At 34.3% G+C, this 14,751-nt stretch overlaps 1 protein-coding gene across 2 annotated transcripts in view; it reads right to left on the bottom strand.

Annotated features, from left to right (window-relative positions):
- The window catches only part of LOC106870974 (centrosomal protein of 290 kDa-like), a 120,947-nt gene that overhangs the window by 38,324 nt on the left and 67,872 nt on the right, over positions 1-14,751 (bottom strand). For both annotated transcript variants that reach the window (XM_089347642.1, XM_089347643.1), the window contains exons 33-39: positions 13,821-14,023; positions 11,546-11,659; positions 6,454-6,654; positions 4,809-4,997; positions 3,393-3,527; positions 1,906-2,130; positions 950-1,168 (exon numbers count right to left, since the gene is read on the bottom strand). In XM_089347642.1, the coding sequence (XP_089203768.1) occupies positions 950-1,168; positions 1,906-2,130; positions 3,393-3,527; positions 4,809-4,997; positions 6,454-6,654; positions 11,546-11,659; positions 13,821-14,023 (1,286 nt within the window). The remainder of the gene's footprint in view (positions 1-949; positions 1,169-1,905; positions 2,131-3,392; positions 3,528-4,808; positions 4,998-6,453; positions 6,655-11,545; positions 11,660-13,820; positions 14,024-14,751) is intronic.

The raw sequence follows: 14,751 nt of genomic DNA, 5'->3' as shown, positions 1-14,751 counted from the left end.
AGTTTAGTCTCCTAAATATTCCTTTGGTGCAATTTGATACATAATGTATGAATTGAATTTTAGAGTAGATTACGTGCATCACTTGTCTATATAATCATTGGTTTAAGCTATTGAGTATGTGTCTAGGTTGAGTGTAACAACACCAGCAACATCAAAACCATACTTGAGAAGTTTCAACTGAATTGGCTCAGACATGTAATGTGTATGTCTGACTCACATCTCTCCAAAAGGATCCTCTACACAATGGTCAGTGCCTGGCTGGAAGACCAAAGAAGTAGCTCAAAGACCAACTGAAGACACCTCTACAGAATTCTCACTACTGAGTGAGGTGGATGAAAACCTGAATGAGAAACGCACTTAAACTCTACCAGAAGTGAGAAAAGAGGCATGCATGTAGATTAATACTAAGACATTCCAACCAAACATTCATATGTCCCTTCTACAAGCAAAGCTGTACACAGAGGATTTAGGATGTTCTGTTATCAAAGCATCCTCAACTGAAGGAGAATATGGTTTACATTAAATTCAATGGACAACCATAAGCAAAAGAAAGTATAAATGCACACATTCAGTGCATTGTTTTTGTATGGTAATTTTGAATAGTTGTGGGAAGCTTTGATTGAAAATGTCTATATTAGAGCAAAAGCAAAACTGTACTTACACCTGTCTGCTTTATTAATAACCAATTTTGATATGACTTACTCCTTTACAAATTTTACAGCAGTGCACAAATTCTCTAAGAAAACTTCACAATTTTTACTGTACTCTTTATATACAGTAATAATATATGAAGCTAATTCATTAAGTTATTTGACTAGAAAGAAGACCATATTAATTAGCTGATAACAGGCAAAATGTGGATATCAGTAATGGCATGATACATATACTTGCTGTTGGCAGGACTTATATATGAATCTCCTTTAAAACATCTTATTTACAAAATATTTACCTGCTTTTTAAAAGCTTCATCTTTGCTAGATTTATTAACCAGTTCTGTAGCTGCTTCTTTAAACTTAATATAAGATCTGTCAGCATTCTCTTGCATTTTTAACTGCATAGACTGCAATTCTTCAAAATGTTTTTGGGTCATTTTTTCCATATCCTCATGGGCAGTTTTCAAAAGCTCTTGAAGATTCTTTATAGATTCTTCTTTCAGCTGGATCCTTGCCTAAAAATAGAAACCAGATTAAAAATATGGAATTATTTCCATTATCAATTAGTTAAATTCTGTCATTAGATGATACTTACAAAGAATATTTTTATAACAACTGTAAATGTCTGTTGTCAATATTTTTGAGGCAAGTGAAATCGGAATTGAACTAAATTTGTAGAAACACTAAACTTGGCTTGCGAAGACCTGTTGGGGCAAGCGAAAGCGAAATCGAGATGGCACCTGTACCAGTGTGGCACGTAAATAGCACCAGCATGATTGTTACCAACGTCGCCTTCCTGGCATGTGAAAAGACATTCGAGCAAGATCGTTCGTCGCCTTCCTGGCATGTGAAAAGACATTCGAGCAAGATCGTTCATCGCCTTCCTGGCACTTGTGCCAGTGGCACGTGAAAAGACATTTGAGCAAGATCATTGCCAGTGCCGCTGGACTGGCTCCTGTGCAGGTGGCACGTAAAATATACCATTTCGAGCGTGGCCGTCGCCAGTACCGCCTGACTGGCCCTCATGCCGGTGGCACATAAAACACCCACTACACTCTCGGAGTGGTTGGCATTAGAAAGGGCATCCAGCTGTAGAAACTCTGCCAAATCAGAATGGAGCTTGGTGTAGCCTTCTGGTTCACCAGTCCTCAGTCAAATCGTCCAACCCATGCTAGCATGGAAAGCGGACGTTAAACGATGATGATAAGCTATATTCAGTTTTTAATGCAATAAAAATATCAATGTTGCTAACCTTAAGACTTGAAACAGCACAATGGGCAACTTTAATAGCTTGCTGGGTTTCAAAATGACCTTCATTGGATTCTTCCTTCTTATTCTTTGATACACTGAGATTTTTAAGGAAAATATCACGATCCACAGTAGCTGGCATCTGAAGCCGTATCTCAGCAATTAGTTTGTCTTTAGCAATGAGATTTGCTTCAGCCTCCTGAGCTACAGCTTGCAGTTGTTCAACTCTCTAAATTAGTATTAAAATAATTGAATAATTTTTAGTTCAAAGACAAATAAATCACCATCAACATCGAAATTGTTTATGAACAATGAAATACAAAGGTTATATTTTTACTGTTTACTGGAATGAAAGATTATAAATTTAAAAGTAAGAATTAATTTCTATTAGTAATTTTAATAATATTCTAATTTTAATAAAACCTGTTTTTAGAATGTTCTTTCAGCATTATATTATTTCTCATTTTATCCCACCTTCTCTCTCAGTCCCTGTTCTATCAGTGATACATGCATGTTAGACAGACATATCTATAATCTCAAATGGCAAACATCTCTGAGTTAAATTTTGCATGAGATGATCTCATGTATATCTAACCAACAAACTGTTTTAAAATAAATAACTACATAACACACAGCAAGCAGATGATATGCACAACCTTCTACCCCCATCAATACACTTGACAGCACAATCTACTGTCATGTTCACAACCTTAGCTGCCTTAGTGAACTCACCCTCCTCTCACTACCACTTATTGAAAACCCTTACCACCACTATGGGAAGACATGGTTCCTCAGCCCTATTGACCTTTAGAAGAGAATAATTCATTCATTATCATTTGGGAAATCAAAAAGTGGCATTTCATTTATACACCCACCCCCAATACTGACAAATGTGACCAGCTAGTTTTAGTCAATTAGTATTTAATAGCTTCATAACTAAATCCTCATCCCACCTCATTTAATATCATGAAAAAAAAGCCTCATTTATTACCTACATTCTCATTCTGCCTAACACCATATAAACAGTCTCAGGAACAGTTATGCACACACACACCCCTCCTTAACTGGAGATTGAGGACATAAGCTAATACATGCTTTCCATTACTATTTACATTTGCCACTAACTGGAATATCTATTTAGTGAAGATTGAAGACAAGCTATGATATGAGGCCATTCCTGTAATATCCTACCCTTAGAAATTACATTATATTTCTATATAAACATTAGCCATATATGTTACAAAAATCAAATGGCAGTTGCTGAAATTGGTGAGTTAAACATCTAAAATTATACTGATTTAGATGTCTTGAATGAAGCAATTTCTCTTAATAACCAAGATGGTACCATGTATGAGATATGATAGAGAAGAACCTCAGCCAGACTCCTAAAGCGAGTTACTTCATAATATTTAGGAAAGAAAAGTATAAAAATCAAGAATGTGAATTTATTAAGAATTTTGAATTGAATGTTCATTTCTAAACCATTCTTACCTTTTTAAGAACTTGAGATTGAGCTTTGGTGTCAGATATTTCTTTCATGTTCTGTTTTATAGTAGCAATAGCATTCTCAAGTTGAACAGCCACAGGTTGGGAAGTATCTGGCAGTTTACCAAGGTTTTTATTAAACTAAAAGTTAAAAAAAAAAAAAAGAATTTATTTCAATTACATCTTTCAACTAAATATATATGACATAAACTGAATCACTTTTTCATAAAAAATAGTTTGCTTTCATCTCCAAACTATTATGTTGCTTGCCTTCTGTGATCAGGAGTCAGACTGCCAAGCTCTTACCAGATGGACAGAAGACTTATTTGAAGATGAAAAACCTGAAAAGCCCTCACCATCAAACCTTAATAGACCAAAAATTTTTAAATTTGAGGTGGAACATACCATCAAGATGACAGGAAAAGGTAGAGCTCTAGGACCAGATATTGATACAGTTACAGATTGACAAGTATGAAACTGATGTAATTGAAAATGAGATTCTGTTTTGTGAAACCATCCAATCATATTACTGACAGGATTCATTAACAGTTTCAGAACTGTCTGTCAACCTTATGAAATGAACAAAGTAGATGGGGCAATATAGATCAGCAACATTTTGTATGGGTTTACTTTCCAATTATGAGAACCATACTGATACACCTCATATACTAGGCCTTGCTAAAAAAAAAAAAACAGTATCTGTTCATATGTAAAGTACTGATTTGCAGTGAAAATAAAGCTTAAATTAGATTCAGAAAAGTCAAGAATGCGAATACTCTGGAAGTCATTAGAATTTAGTCAATAGCAAATTTTGATGGAGAAATAGTGATAAAATCATTCTTTTTGCCTCTTCCATTTTTTAAAAAATATTTGAAGTTTGCTAAAATAACAGACATGTAAACATGCTAAATAACAGACATTATATAAATATAATAATATATAAATATAATATAACATGTAATATATAATAATATAATATAAATATAATAATATAATAAAAATAACAGACATGCTAAATAACAGACTTTAGAAGCACTTTTAGAAGTTTTATGTGGAGACTGTTTTCAGTTGTCCATATATGCTACAAGTGTGGGCATCAAAACACATTGAAATTTACATACAGAGTTTATAATGTAAAATATCCATTTTACAGTACATGTGTTTATAAACTGCAAAATATTTTGATAATGAAACCCATGACCAGAATACATCAGTTATTAGGGCTATTTTCAGCTTATGTTCCAGCATGGCCTTTGCAATGAATGTTAAAACAAACTAAAGGCCTAATGTTTTATTGTTTAATATCTGAAGTTAACTTATTAAAGCAATAATTTTCCATTTAGGAAAATGACCAGAGGAAACAAATTGATAAGCAAACATTGGAGATTTATTCAAAGAAAACTAATAAGTTACTATACTTACCTGTGCAGTTGCAGAAGTAAAATCTGAAGCTTGTTTTTCCAAATTATTTATTGTCCTTTCTAACTCTTGCTCTCGGAATTCCCAGTCAAGTTGATGCTTTTCAAATTCTTTAGATAACTTTACATTTTTATGTTCTAAATCAGCTATAGCCACTTCTTGATTTTTTATGGTTTTTTCATGCAGTGATATCTAAAAGAGAAACAAAGAAATATCTGACAGTATTGAAAATATTATATGAAATATACAAATAGACTTCTTTTTAGTCAAAAAAAAAAAAAAAGAAATGAAATCTGTTACAAAAGTAGCTTCAGTAACCATAAGAAGTTGGTATTTCTCTTTTGCTTATCAAGTTGAGCATTTATCTAAGAATGTCCTTGATAATTATCATGCTTAAAATTGAGAGATAGAATAATGAGCACCAAGTTACATTCACAATGTCCACTGCATCCTATTCTGTTACATATTAAATACATATCATTTCTTAATTTGCTGAATCTGAAGGAAGGAACAGTGCCCATAACCTTTGCAGGCCCTCCAAGACCAGTAAGTGTCTGTGTGGTAAGTAGCTTGCTTACCAACCACATGGTTCCGGGTTCAGTCCCACTGCGTGGCACCTTGGGCAAAGTGTCTTCTACTATAAGCCTAGGGCCGACCAGAGCCTTGTAAGTGGATTTGGTAGACGGAAACTAAATGAAGCCCGCCATATATATATATATATATGTGTGTGTATGTGTGTGTGTGTGTGTGTGTGTGTGTGTATATATATAGATGTTTTCGATCTAGTTTGGATTCTTTGCCATCAAATTCGATTGCAAAGAATTCAAATTTGATGGCAAAGAATCCAAACTAGATCGAAAACATCTATATAAATATATATGTATGGATATGCATGTGTTTGTCCCCCCAACATCACTTGACAACTGATGCTGGTGTGTTTAGGTCCCTGAAACTTAGCGGTTCGGCAAAGGAGACCAATAGAATAAGTACTAGGTTTTCAAAGAATAAGTCCTGAGGTCAATTTGCTCAGCTACAGGTGGTGCTCCAGCATGGCCGCAATCAGATGACTGAAACAAGTAAAAGAAAAGGAAATGTTTCTCTGTATATATTGTAAATACTTCAAGGCATTTTGCTCTACTAACTATTATATTCAACAATATGTGAAGGAAACATTATTGTTGTGTATCAGTGAGTGTAAACATATTTTAATTTTATTTTATTTTCCATATAACCAATTTTATCTTTTAAAATAACCCGTAATTTTTCTATCATATAACATGTTGGATTGAGCAAGAGCATTTTCAGATGTTAAAAATTTCATGGAAATAACATTATTCTGTGTAATGAACCTTTATTTGTTTCCAAGTGATAAAAGATTTTCTTCTTTGATTCCAGACCTCTTTGAAAGCATAGACCAAATGGTTAAAACATCAACATCAGTTGGCTTAGTGAAAACACATCCAGCCTTTCAGTTGTTCGTTGTTTGAAGGACTAAGGAAAACATTACCTTACTTAGAAAGAGGTGAGGTTTGACAGCAGGAGGAGCACCGAGCCATAGAAAATTTGCCTCAACAAGTTTCGTAAATGATCCATACAAACATGGAGAAGTGAACATCAAAACAATGATTCTGAAGATAAGACATATTACCTGTTCTTGTAATCTTGATATTTGACGGGTTTGCTTCATTTGACTCAAACGTAAGGTTTCCATCTTTGAATGCCACTCTGCCACCTTCTTAACCCCTTCATGACCTCCCTTAATTGTTATCTCTTTCATCTCTTCCTTCCCCAACTGGAGAAGTTCTAACTCTGCCAATTTATCCTCCACTTGCCTGCGTTGTTCCTTAACCTGTAATGAAGATATATTGCTAAATATTAAAATACAATATATATAGACCTAACAGCATGTGTGAAATTACAAACACAAACATGATTTTTAACACACTATATTTTAGATATTTTAAATAACCATTTGGTATTTATTTTCTTTGTTGTAGACATGAATCAATTTTTTTCCCATTACATTATGATTTACCTCATTAAAGAGATGCATATTTTCCTCATTGTATTACCAACTTCATCTTGAGCTAATTTTCATCAGATTTACTAGGGTTTTTTGTATTGCATTTTGTAGCATAGAAAAAATGTTATACTTGAGTAAGTTGTGAATGGAAAAATATATAATATACAGATAATAGTTTCAAATTTTGGCATGAAGCCAGCATATGATATAGAGATAATATAACCAAAGAGCATACTATAGAATCACTTGGAATATTTTACATGTCTTTCAAGTGCGCAAAGAGCACTGAAACAGAAAATGTACATTCTGTTAAACTACTAAGGATATTTATTTCTTTATTGCCCACAGGAGGCTAAATATAGAGGAGACAAACAAGGATAGACAAACAAGGATAGACAAATGGATTAAGTTGATTACACTGACCCCAGTGCATAACTGGTACTTATTTAATCGACCCCAAATGGATGAAAAGCAAAGTTGACCTTGGTGGAATTTGAACTCAGAACGTAATGGCAGACGAAATACCGCTAGGCATTTCGCTGGCGTGCTAACGATTCTGCCAGCCTGCCACCCTAAACAACTAAGGATATTGCTAATTTGAAAACTTATGAAGGTGAACCTGATGACAATTATGTGGTTACAAAGAAATGTTTAAGGAACTTATATCTTTACTGCTGATAGTAAAGATATGTGTATGTGTGAGTATGTGTTTGTGTGTGAGTGTGTGTTTGTGTATGGGTGTGTGAGCGTGATGTATCTGGTGGTGGTGGTATATGTGTAGTAATAAAACTTGACATGACAAGTTTAACCCTTTTGAATAACACACCTGAGACCACCCCTAGTTTTATGATATGAATTCTCAATTTTAAGGAGATCTAAATTAAAAACTTCCATCAAAATTTCATGTTAATTTATGTTCCAAACACCAGCTTAAAAATGATAGGTATTTTAATAAATTTTTCATTATTTTTAAAATTAAGACAAAAGTAATGTATTCCAGCAGAAATACACTAACAAAAGTCTTAAAGAAGAGTAAATGTGTTATGTAAATCTATGTTAAACCAGTAGAGATAAAATAAAATGGAAATTCGATCTTCTTGGTTAGATTTAGAAATGAACATTGAGAAATACACAAAGAAACTGTGTACATTAAGGAAAAGAGAACTACAATGATTGGTAAGATGGTAATAATTATTTGACAAATAAAACTAATTCTACAAGAAAAATAGATTAGAAATAGGAAAATTTTGTAACAGCAAGTATTAACTCCTGTCAGTGTATAAAAGAAAGTTTCTATTATAAGTATGTTGATAATAATTGATTCTAAGACACAAAAATCTAGAATTTAGGGGTGGGATAAATCAATTAAATCAACCCTAGTACTCGACTGGTACTCTAGTTTATTGGTCCTAGAAGGACAAAAGGCAAAGTCGAACTTGCTGGGATTTGAACTTAGAACATAAAGAATGGGAACAAATATCATAAAGCATTTTTCTGATGCTTCGACAATTCTGCCAATCCTCCATCCCTTAAAACATGTGTTATAATAATGTATATTGTTTCCATAGTTATCAAACTTGAGAACTTATAATTCAATCTGTAGGTGAATCATAAGGAAATTTATCAATATAATCAATATGATTGTAATTTAATTATATTACTCAGTGAAAATAGAACAGTAGAACAATTTTTAAAATTCCATGTTACTCTAGCAGGACAATTTAATTGTAAATATATATAAATTGTAAATATATAAATTGTAAATAGATAAATTCTGTAAAATTGTCTACAATAACAAACACATCACATGGAGTGCAACAAGCTCTTTCAAACTGGTCAGTTTTTATTTAAATGCCCAAGCTGAGAGAGAGGGGCATGTCTTAGTGCTGGTAGTAATTTAGAGCTATCACAGACATTTCATCATCATCATCATCATCATCATCATCATCATCATCATCCTCATCATCATCACCATCAACAACAAAATCATCATCATATCTACATCTGTATGAGTCAGATAAAGTGTTTTGCGGTATTTAGTTACATTCTGAGTACTAATTTCTCCAAAGTTGACTTTACCCCTCTTCTTCCCAAGGTCAATAAGATAATGTGCCAGTTAAATACTGAGTTTGATATGACTGATTGTTTCCTTAGGCTCAATAAATTTCTAACCTTGTGCCTATGTAGGAAATTATTATTATTATTATTATTATTGTTGTTGTTGTTGTTAAAAGTGGTTGAAAATAGGAAAGGTATCCAATTGTAAAAACCTGCTTCACATAACAAAACATTTGACTAGTTTTTTATCTCTTATTTTTTTGTTGTTAGTGCCAGACATTGAAGGACTGTGGAAGACGAGAGATGAAGGAACATGACAAGCGGTAAGATAAAGGAATATTATGGGAGTGAGATGCTGAGATACGATGGATGGTAAGATCAATGCTATCTTGTCTTAAGATTTGGGCACACTAGGTAGTGGGTCTAGATATAGCAGCTCATGGGTCTAGGGGCTCAATTCTGATCTATGTACGATATGTCTTGCCATCAATAAGTAAATACTATAAGGACCCTGTGCACTGATAATTCCCCAGGGCCTATAATGCTGCTAAGACCCTGAATAAAATGGAGGAATGTAATGGGAGTTGCATGAGAGGAATGGACATGACACACGGTGAGAGAAAGGAATATGAGTGATCAGAAGATAAATAAACATGGCAGATGGTGAGACGAAGAAACATGGAAGGTAGGGAGTCAGTGGGTGATGATGTGATGAAGGGATGTGAGAGGTGGAGATATGAATAAAAATGTTGGGGTGGGAGATGAAGGAATGGGGTGGGTGGTGAGATGAAATTTGGTTTTGTGCCAGGATAAGGTACCACAAAATTCTCTCTTTGTAGTGAAATAACTACAGGGGCAGTTCTTGGCTAAGAGCATTCATTCACCTCCAGGTCAATGAATGATCTGAACATGGTAGGGCAGGTATTAAACCATGATGGTGGTGGTGGTGGTGGTGGTGGTGGTGTTAGCAGTGGGTGGGAAGTCGCAGTGACCGTGGGAGGGTAGCAGTGGTGGTGTTGGTGCTGTTGGTGGTGGTACTGGTGCTGGTGGCAATGACAGTGACAGTGGTAGTGAACTGTAATATTTATTGTCCACATTCATCACTAGAATAAGTGGGTAGGAACATTAATTATCTAAATGTCAGTAAGTTAATACGATTATAATTTTTCTGAACCTTTATTTCTAAACTAATGGCAGTTATCCGCTGTGAATCTGATAAATAAACAATCAGCATACTGGCCAAGTGGATAATAATAATAATAATAACAATAATCTTTTCTACTATATGCACAAGGCCTGAAATTTGGGGGAGGGGGATGGTCGATTACATCAACTCCAGTACTCAACTCCGAAAGGATGAAAGGCAAAATCAACCCCGGCGGAATTTGAACTCAGAACATAGCGGCAGACAAAATACCGCTAAGCATTTCGCCCAGCATGCTAACGATTCTGCCAGCTCGCCGCCTTTAATAATAATAATAATCAGCATCATTAATAATAATAATAATCATCATCATTAATAATAATAATAATAATCATCATCATCATTGTTTAACGTCCGCTTTCCATGCTAGCATGGGTTGGACGATTTGATTGAGGACTGGTAAACCAGATGGCTACACCAGGCTCCAATCTGATTTGGCAGAGTTTCTACAGTTCTACAGAGTTTCTACAGTTCTACAGAGTTTCTATGCCAACCACTCCCAGAGTGTAGTGGGTGTTTTTACGTGCCACTGGCACGAAGGCTAGTCAGGCAGTACTGGCAACAGCCACACTCAAAATGGTGTATTTTACGTGCCACCTGCACAGGAGCCAGTCCAGCGGTACTGGCAACGATCTCGCTCGAATGTCTTTTCACGTGCCACCAGCACAAGTGCCAGGACGGTGACGCTGGCAACGATCACGCTCAATAATAATAATAATAATAATAATAATAATAATAATAATAATAATGAAATTATTGTGTATAGTGCTCAGGTACATTACAACTACGTACACTACACAGAATTATGTACAAAAGTCAGGAAGATGAACAGTGTATGAGTCATGATATACATGTGTGCATGCATATGGAATGGGGGGATATCAGGATAAGAGCAATGCTGCCATTCATTTAAAAATAAAGCTTCCTGTTTCAGATCTAGTTCAGCATTATATACAAATCCAAGAGATCAACCTGATCAAAGTGTAGTTTAGATGTGAAAATTTTAAAATGCTTCATCTCTGAAGATGAGTCTATCTTTCTGAAAAATTATAATCGTATTATTACCACTAGTTGCGATATAAAGGGTCCTAGTTCAAATCTTGTCTGGGACTATGTACACATCCAGGAATAAGATACCTGATGACACTCAGATATAATCACAGCGTGGATGTAGATACTGTAAAAATACTTTTCATGTCTAAAAATGAGGAGAATAAACTAAGTAAGAATCAACCAACCATCAAATAATAATTTGAGCCATTTTCAGGATTTAAAAGTATTCTTTATTTCTTACAAACCTTGTATACTTATTTAATCCTTTAGAAAATTGATATAGGCTCACTACTTAGAGTATTTTGCAGTTTGAAAATACAAAGGGCATGTCTAGAATTTTCAGCAAGACAAATTCAGGTAAATATATGGTGTCATGTCTGATAGGAGAGAAAAATGGGTCACCTCCACTAATTCTTTTTCAATTTTGGACTTATCTTCTTGCAGCTGAATCATATTATTTGCAAATTTCTCCTGCTTGGAAAGTGGAATAGCTCCTGCATATTGTCGATGTACTTCCTGAAATTGAAAACAACACAATAGAATAATGATTTAATCAGTTATAACTCTTTCTATAACAAAAAGGAAAAATGGAATGTGTACCGAGTCAAAAGAAATCATTATCTATCATCATAACAATCCCTACACATCATCACATGATTGTTCATTATATAAAATCATCATCATCATCACCATCAGCATTTAATAGAAAACAGACATATGATGATGATGATGATTTAATATAATGAAAAATCATGGGTCATGTAAACTAAATGAGCAAAGTTTTGTAAAATGGCTATGTGATCAAGATGTTTGCTTGCAATTACATTGTTTCAGGTTCAGCCCCATTGCATAGTACCTTGGACAAGTATCTTCTACTATAGCCCCAGACTGACTAATGCCTTGTGAGAGAATTTGGTAAACAGTAACAGTGTAGAAGCTCATCATATAAGTGGGGGGGGGGGGTATTTACGTCCTTATAACATTTGTGATTCTGCAAAAGGGACCCATAGAATAAGTGCCAGACTTTAAAAAAATAAGTACTGGGTTTAATTTGTTCAACTAAACCCTTCAAAGTAGTGCCCCAGCATGGCTGCATTCCAGTAACTGAAACAAGTAAAGGATAAAAAATAAGGAAAAACAATGATGTTTGTCTGCTTGTCTTAAAATATTTCTACAATTTGTTTGTGAACAGTTACCAAAATTTGTATACATATCTGAAAATAATCCTAGAATAATGCAATAAAGTATAAATTCAGAGTTGAAGGTTTCTCTTGAGCAATATCTTTACTTTTCATAACTCACAAGCATAATCAACCTCTCTCTCACTTACACACTCACATATATACATACTCAGAGTGATGTATACCTCTGAGTTTAACAAACTGTTACCATGACAACAGTTGACAAAAATTATTATATAAACAGTCTTTCTAACACTAAAAGACTGAAGTCTAAAAACTTGCTGTAAATTGATTTAATTTTAACAAAAAAGACCAAATACCACTAGGCATTTTATCCACCATGCTACTGGTTCTGCCAGCTTGCCACCTTACAACTGATAATGAATAATACTGGTTATCGAATATACATATTAAATGGTAATGTAGATAAAATGATGGTAAAATAAAGTGCTTATTCTTGCAATCCAGTGCCATTTCCAGGATTCAGCCAAATGGATCGTGATATTTAGAATTTAAGAGGACAACCTCAAAGAAGCCACATGAAGATAATGAACTTATAGTAACATCAAGGTATTGAAGACTAGCACTGTAGACAACTTTTGGGAAAATCTTCTTTATGATATGAAGGTACAATATGACAATATGATTTTGAAGGAATCAAAGCATTTTCATCATATGTTTCAGAGGAGAGACAAAACAAATGTCACAAAAGATGATGAGAGTACAAGGGTACAGAACAAAGAGGGCAGTACTATGTATCAAGAGTTAGCGGGAGAAATAGAAAATTAGTGTCAGTAGAGACAGAGAAAATGCTGGAGATCTCAAATCACTGCTCAAGAAACCCAAACATTGTTACACAAGAATCCTTTGGTGGCCCAGTAGGCATGAGTGTTGAGAAGTAGTAATACAACTCATAGGTGATGGTTTCAAATCTCTTCCAGAAATTACATGAGATTTAGTTAAAAATGTTTATAGGAGTAGGGGTGGCTGTGTGGTAAGTAGCTTGCTTACGAACCACATGGTTCCGGATTCAGTCTCACTGTGTGGCACCTTAGGTAAGTGTCTTCTACTATAGTATTGGGCCGACCAAAGCCTTGTGAGTGGATTTGGTAGACGGAAACTGAAAGAAGCCTGTTGTATGTATACATATATGTACATGTTTGTATGTTGCTTGACAACCGATGTTGGTGTGTTTACGTTCCCATAACTTAGTGGTTCGGCAAAAGGGACCGATAGAATAAGTACTAGGCATCCAAAGAATAAGTCCTGGGGTCAATATGTTTGACTAAAAACAAATAAAAGAATATGTTGACTTGTGAACAGAAACTGATGTTCAGCAATACTATTAATATTATGGAAACTCATTATCCTGTAGCAGTATCAAATTCCATTCATTAAGATATCTATTCAGTTCTAAAAACTACCATTTCATTAATATTTTTAAAAGAAACTAAGAAATTTTTTAATAAATTTAAAAGGTAAAGATAAAAACTCACAGATAAATTCTTCTTCAACTGTTTGATTTTATTCTGAGAGTCAATCCGATTGTGATAAATGGTTTGGTTTTTAGCATCGATCTGTTGCTCCAGCTGAAGAATATGGGCTTCAAGTTTGCTAACTTTACGCATCTCATTTTCAAGTTTCTGAATCGCTGTTCCTTCACTGACTTGAAGTTGCACAATTTGACGGTGTAGTTTCCCTAAAATAAAAATGATTTCCTCATTACATAACAAAATCATCAAACTAAGGGCCGAAAAGAGAGTCATTATATGACTGCTCAACTTACAAGATATAGCAGCCAAAACATCCTACCATCTTAAAACAGCTCTGATGCATTGGACAATACAATCCTAGAGACACAATGTTTGAAAAGGAAAGACAGAATGAATATAGTTGGAAAGGTGATGATCTTAGGTCTGCTTGATCAGGACTGACCAGGGTAAAGCAACAACAATAATAAAAAGAAACAGCTTGTGTATTTATATATCTATTTCTGGTTAACATAAAATTTAATATATATTTTATGTCTTGTAAATAAAATATGTAATAAAACATGACAATTCCATGAAGACTATCTTCCTTCAAATATTTGTTGGAAGATCTAAGCTGATACAGAAGGTTAAATAAAGTGTCTTAATACATAAAGCCATAAACTTTACTTCAGCATGGCACCTACTTAAAGATAGATGAGGATGGCCTTGAAATTCAAGTGTATTTACCAAGAATACAGTTTATAAACACTAAATTCTTTAACTGTACATATTTGTTTACAAAGGTTTCAAATCTAATGCAAGATGAATTCATGTTTCTTTGTAATATTATCGGTGAGGCCCAATGTTCAAAGGTTGTGCTTCACCACCGCATCCCAAGTCTTCTTGAGTCTACATGTTCCACAGGTTCCCTCTACTGCTAGGGTGTGACACTTCC

Source organism: Octopus bimaculoides, chromosome 2 (genome assembly GCF_046866305.1).
Source record: "Octopus bimaculoides isolate indiv1 chromosome 2, ASM4686630v1, whole genome shotgun sequence".
In the NCBI taxonomy this organism is placed as follows: Eukaryota; Metazoa; Mollusca; class Cephalopoda; order Octopoda; family Octopodidae; genus Octopus; species Octopus bimaculoides.
This window is presented reverse-complemented; position numbering and strand designations above follow the sequence as displayed.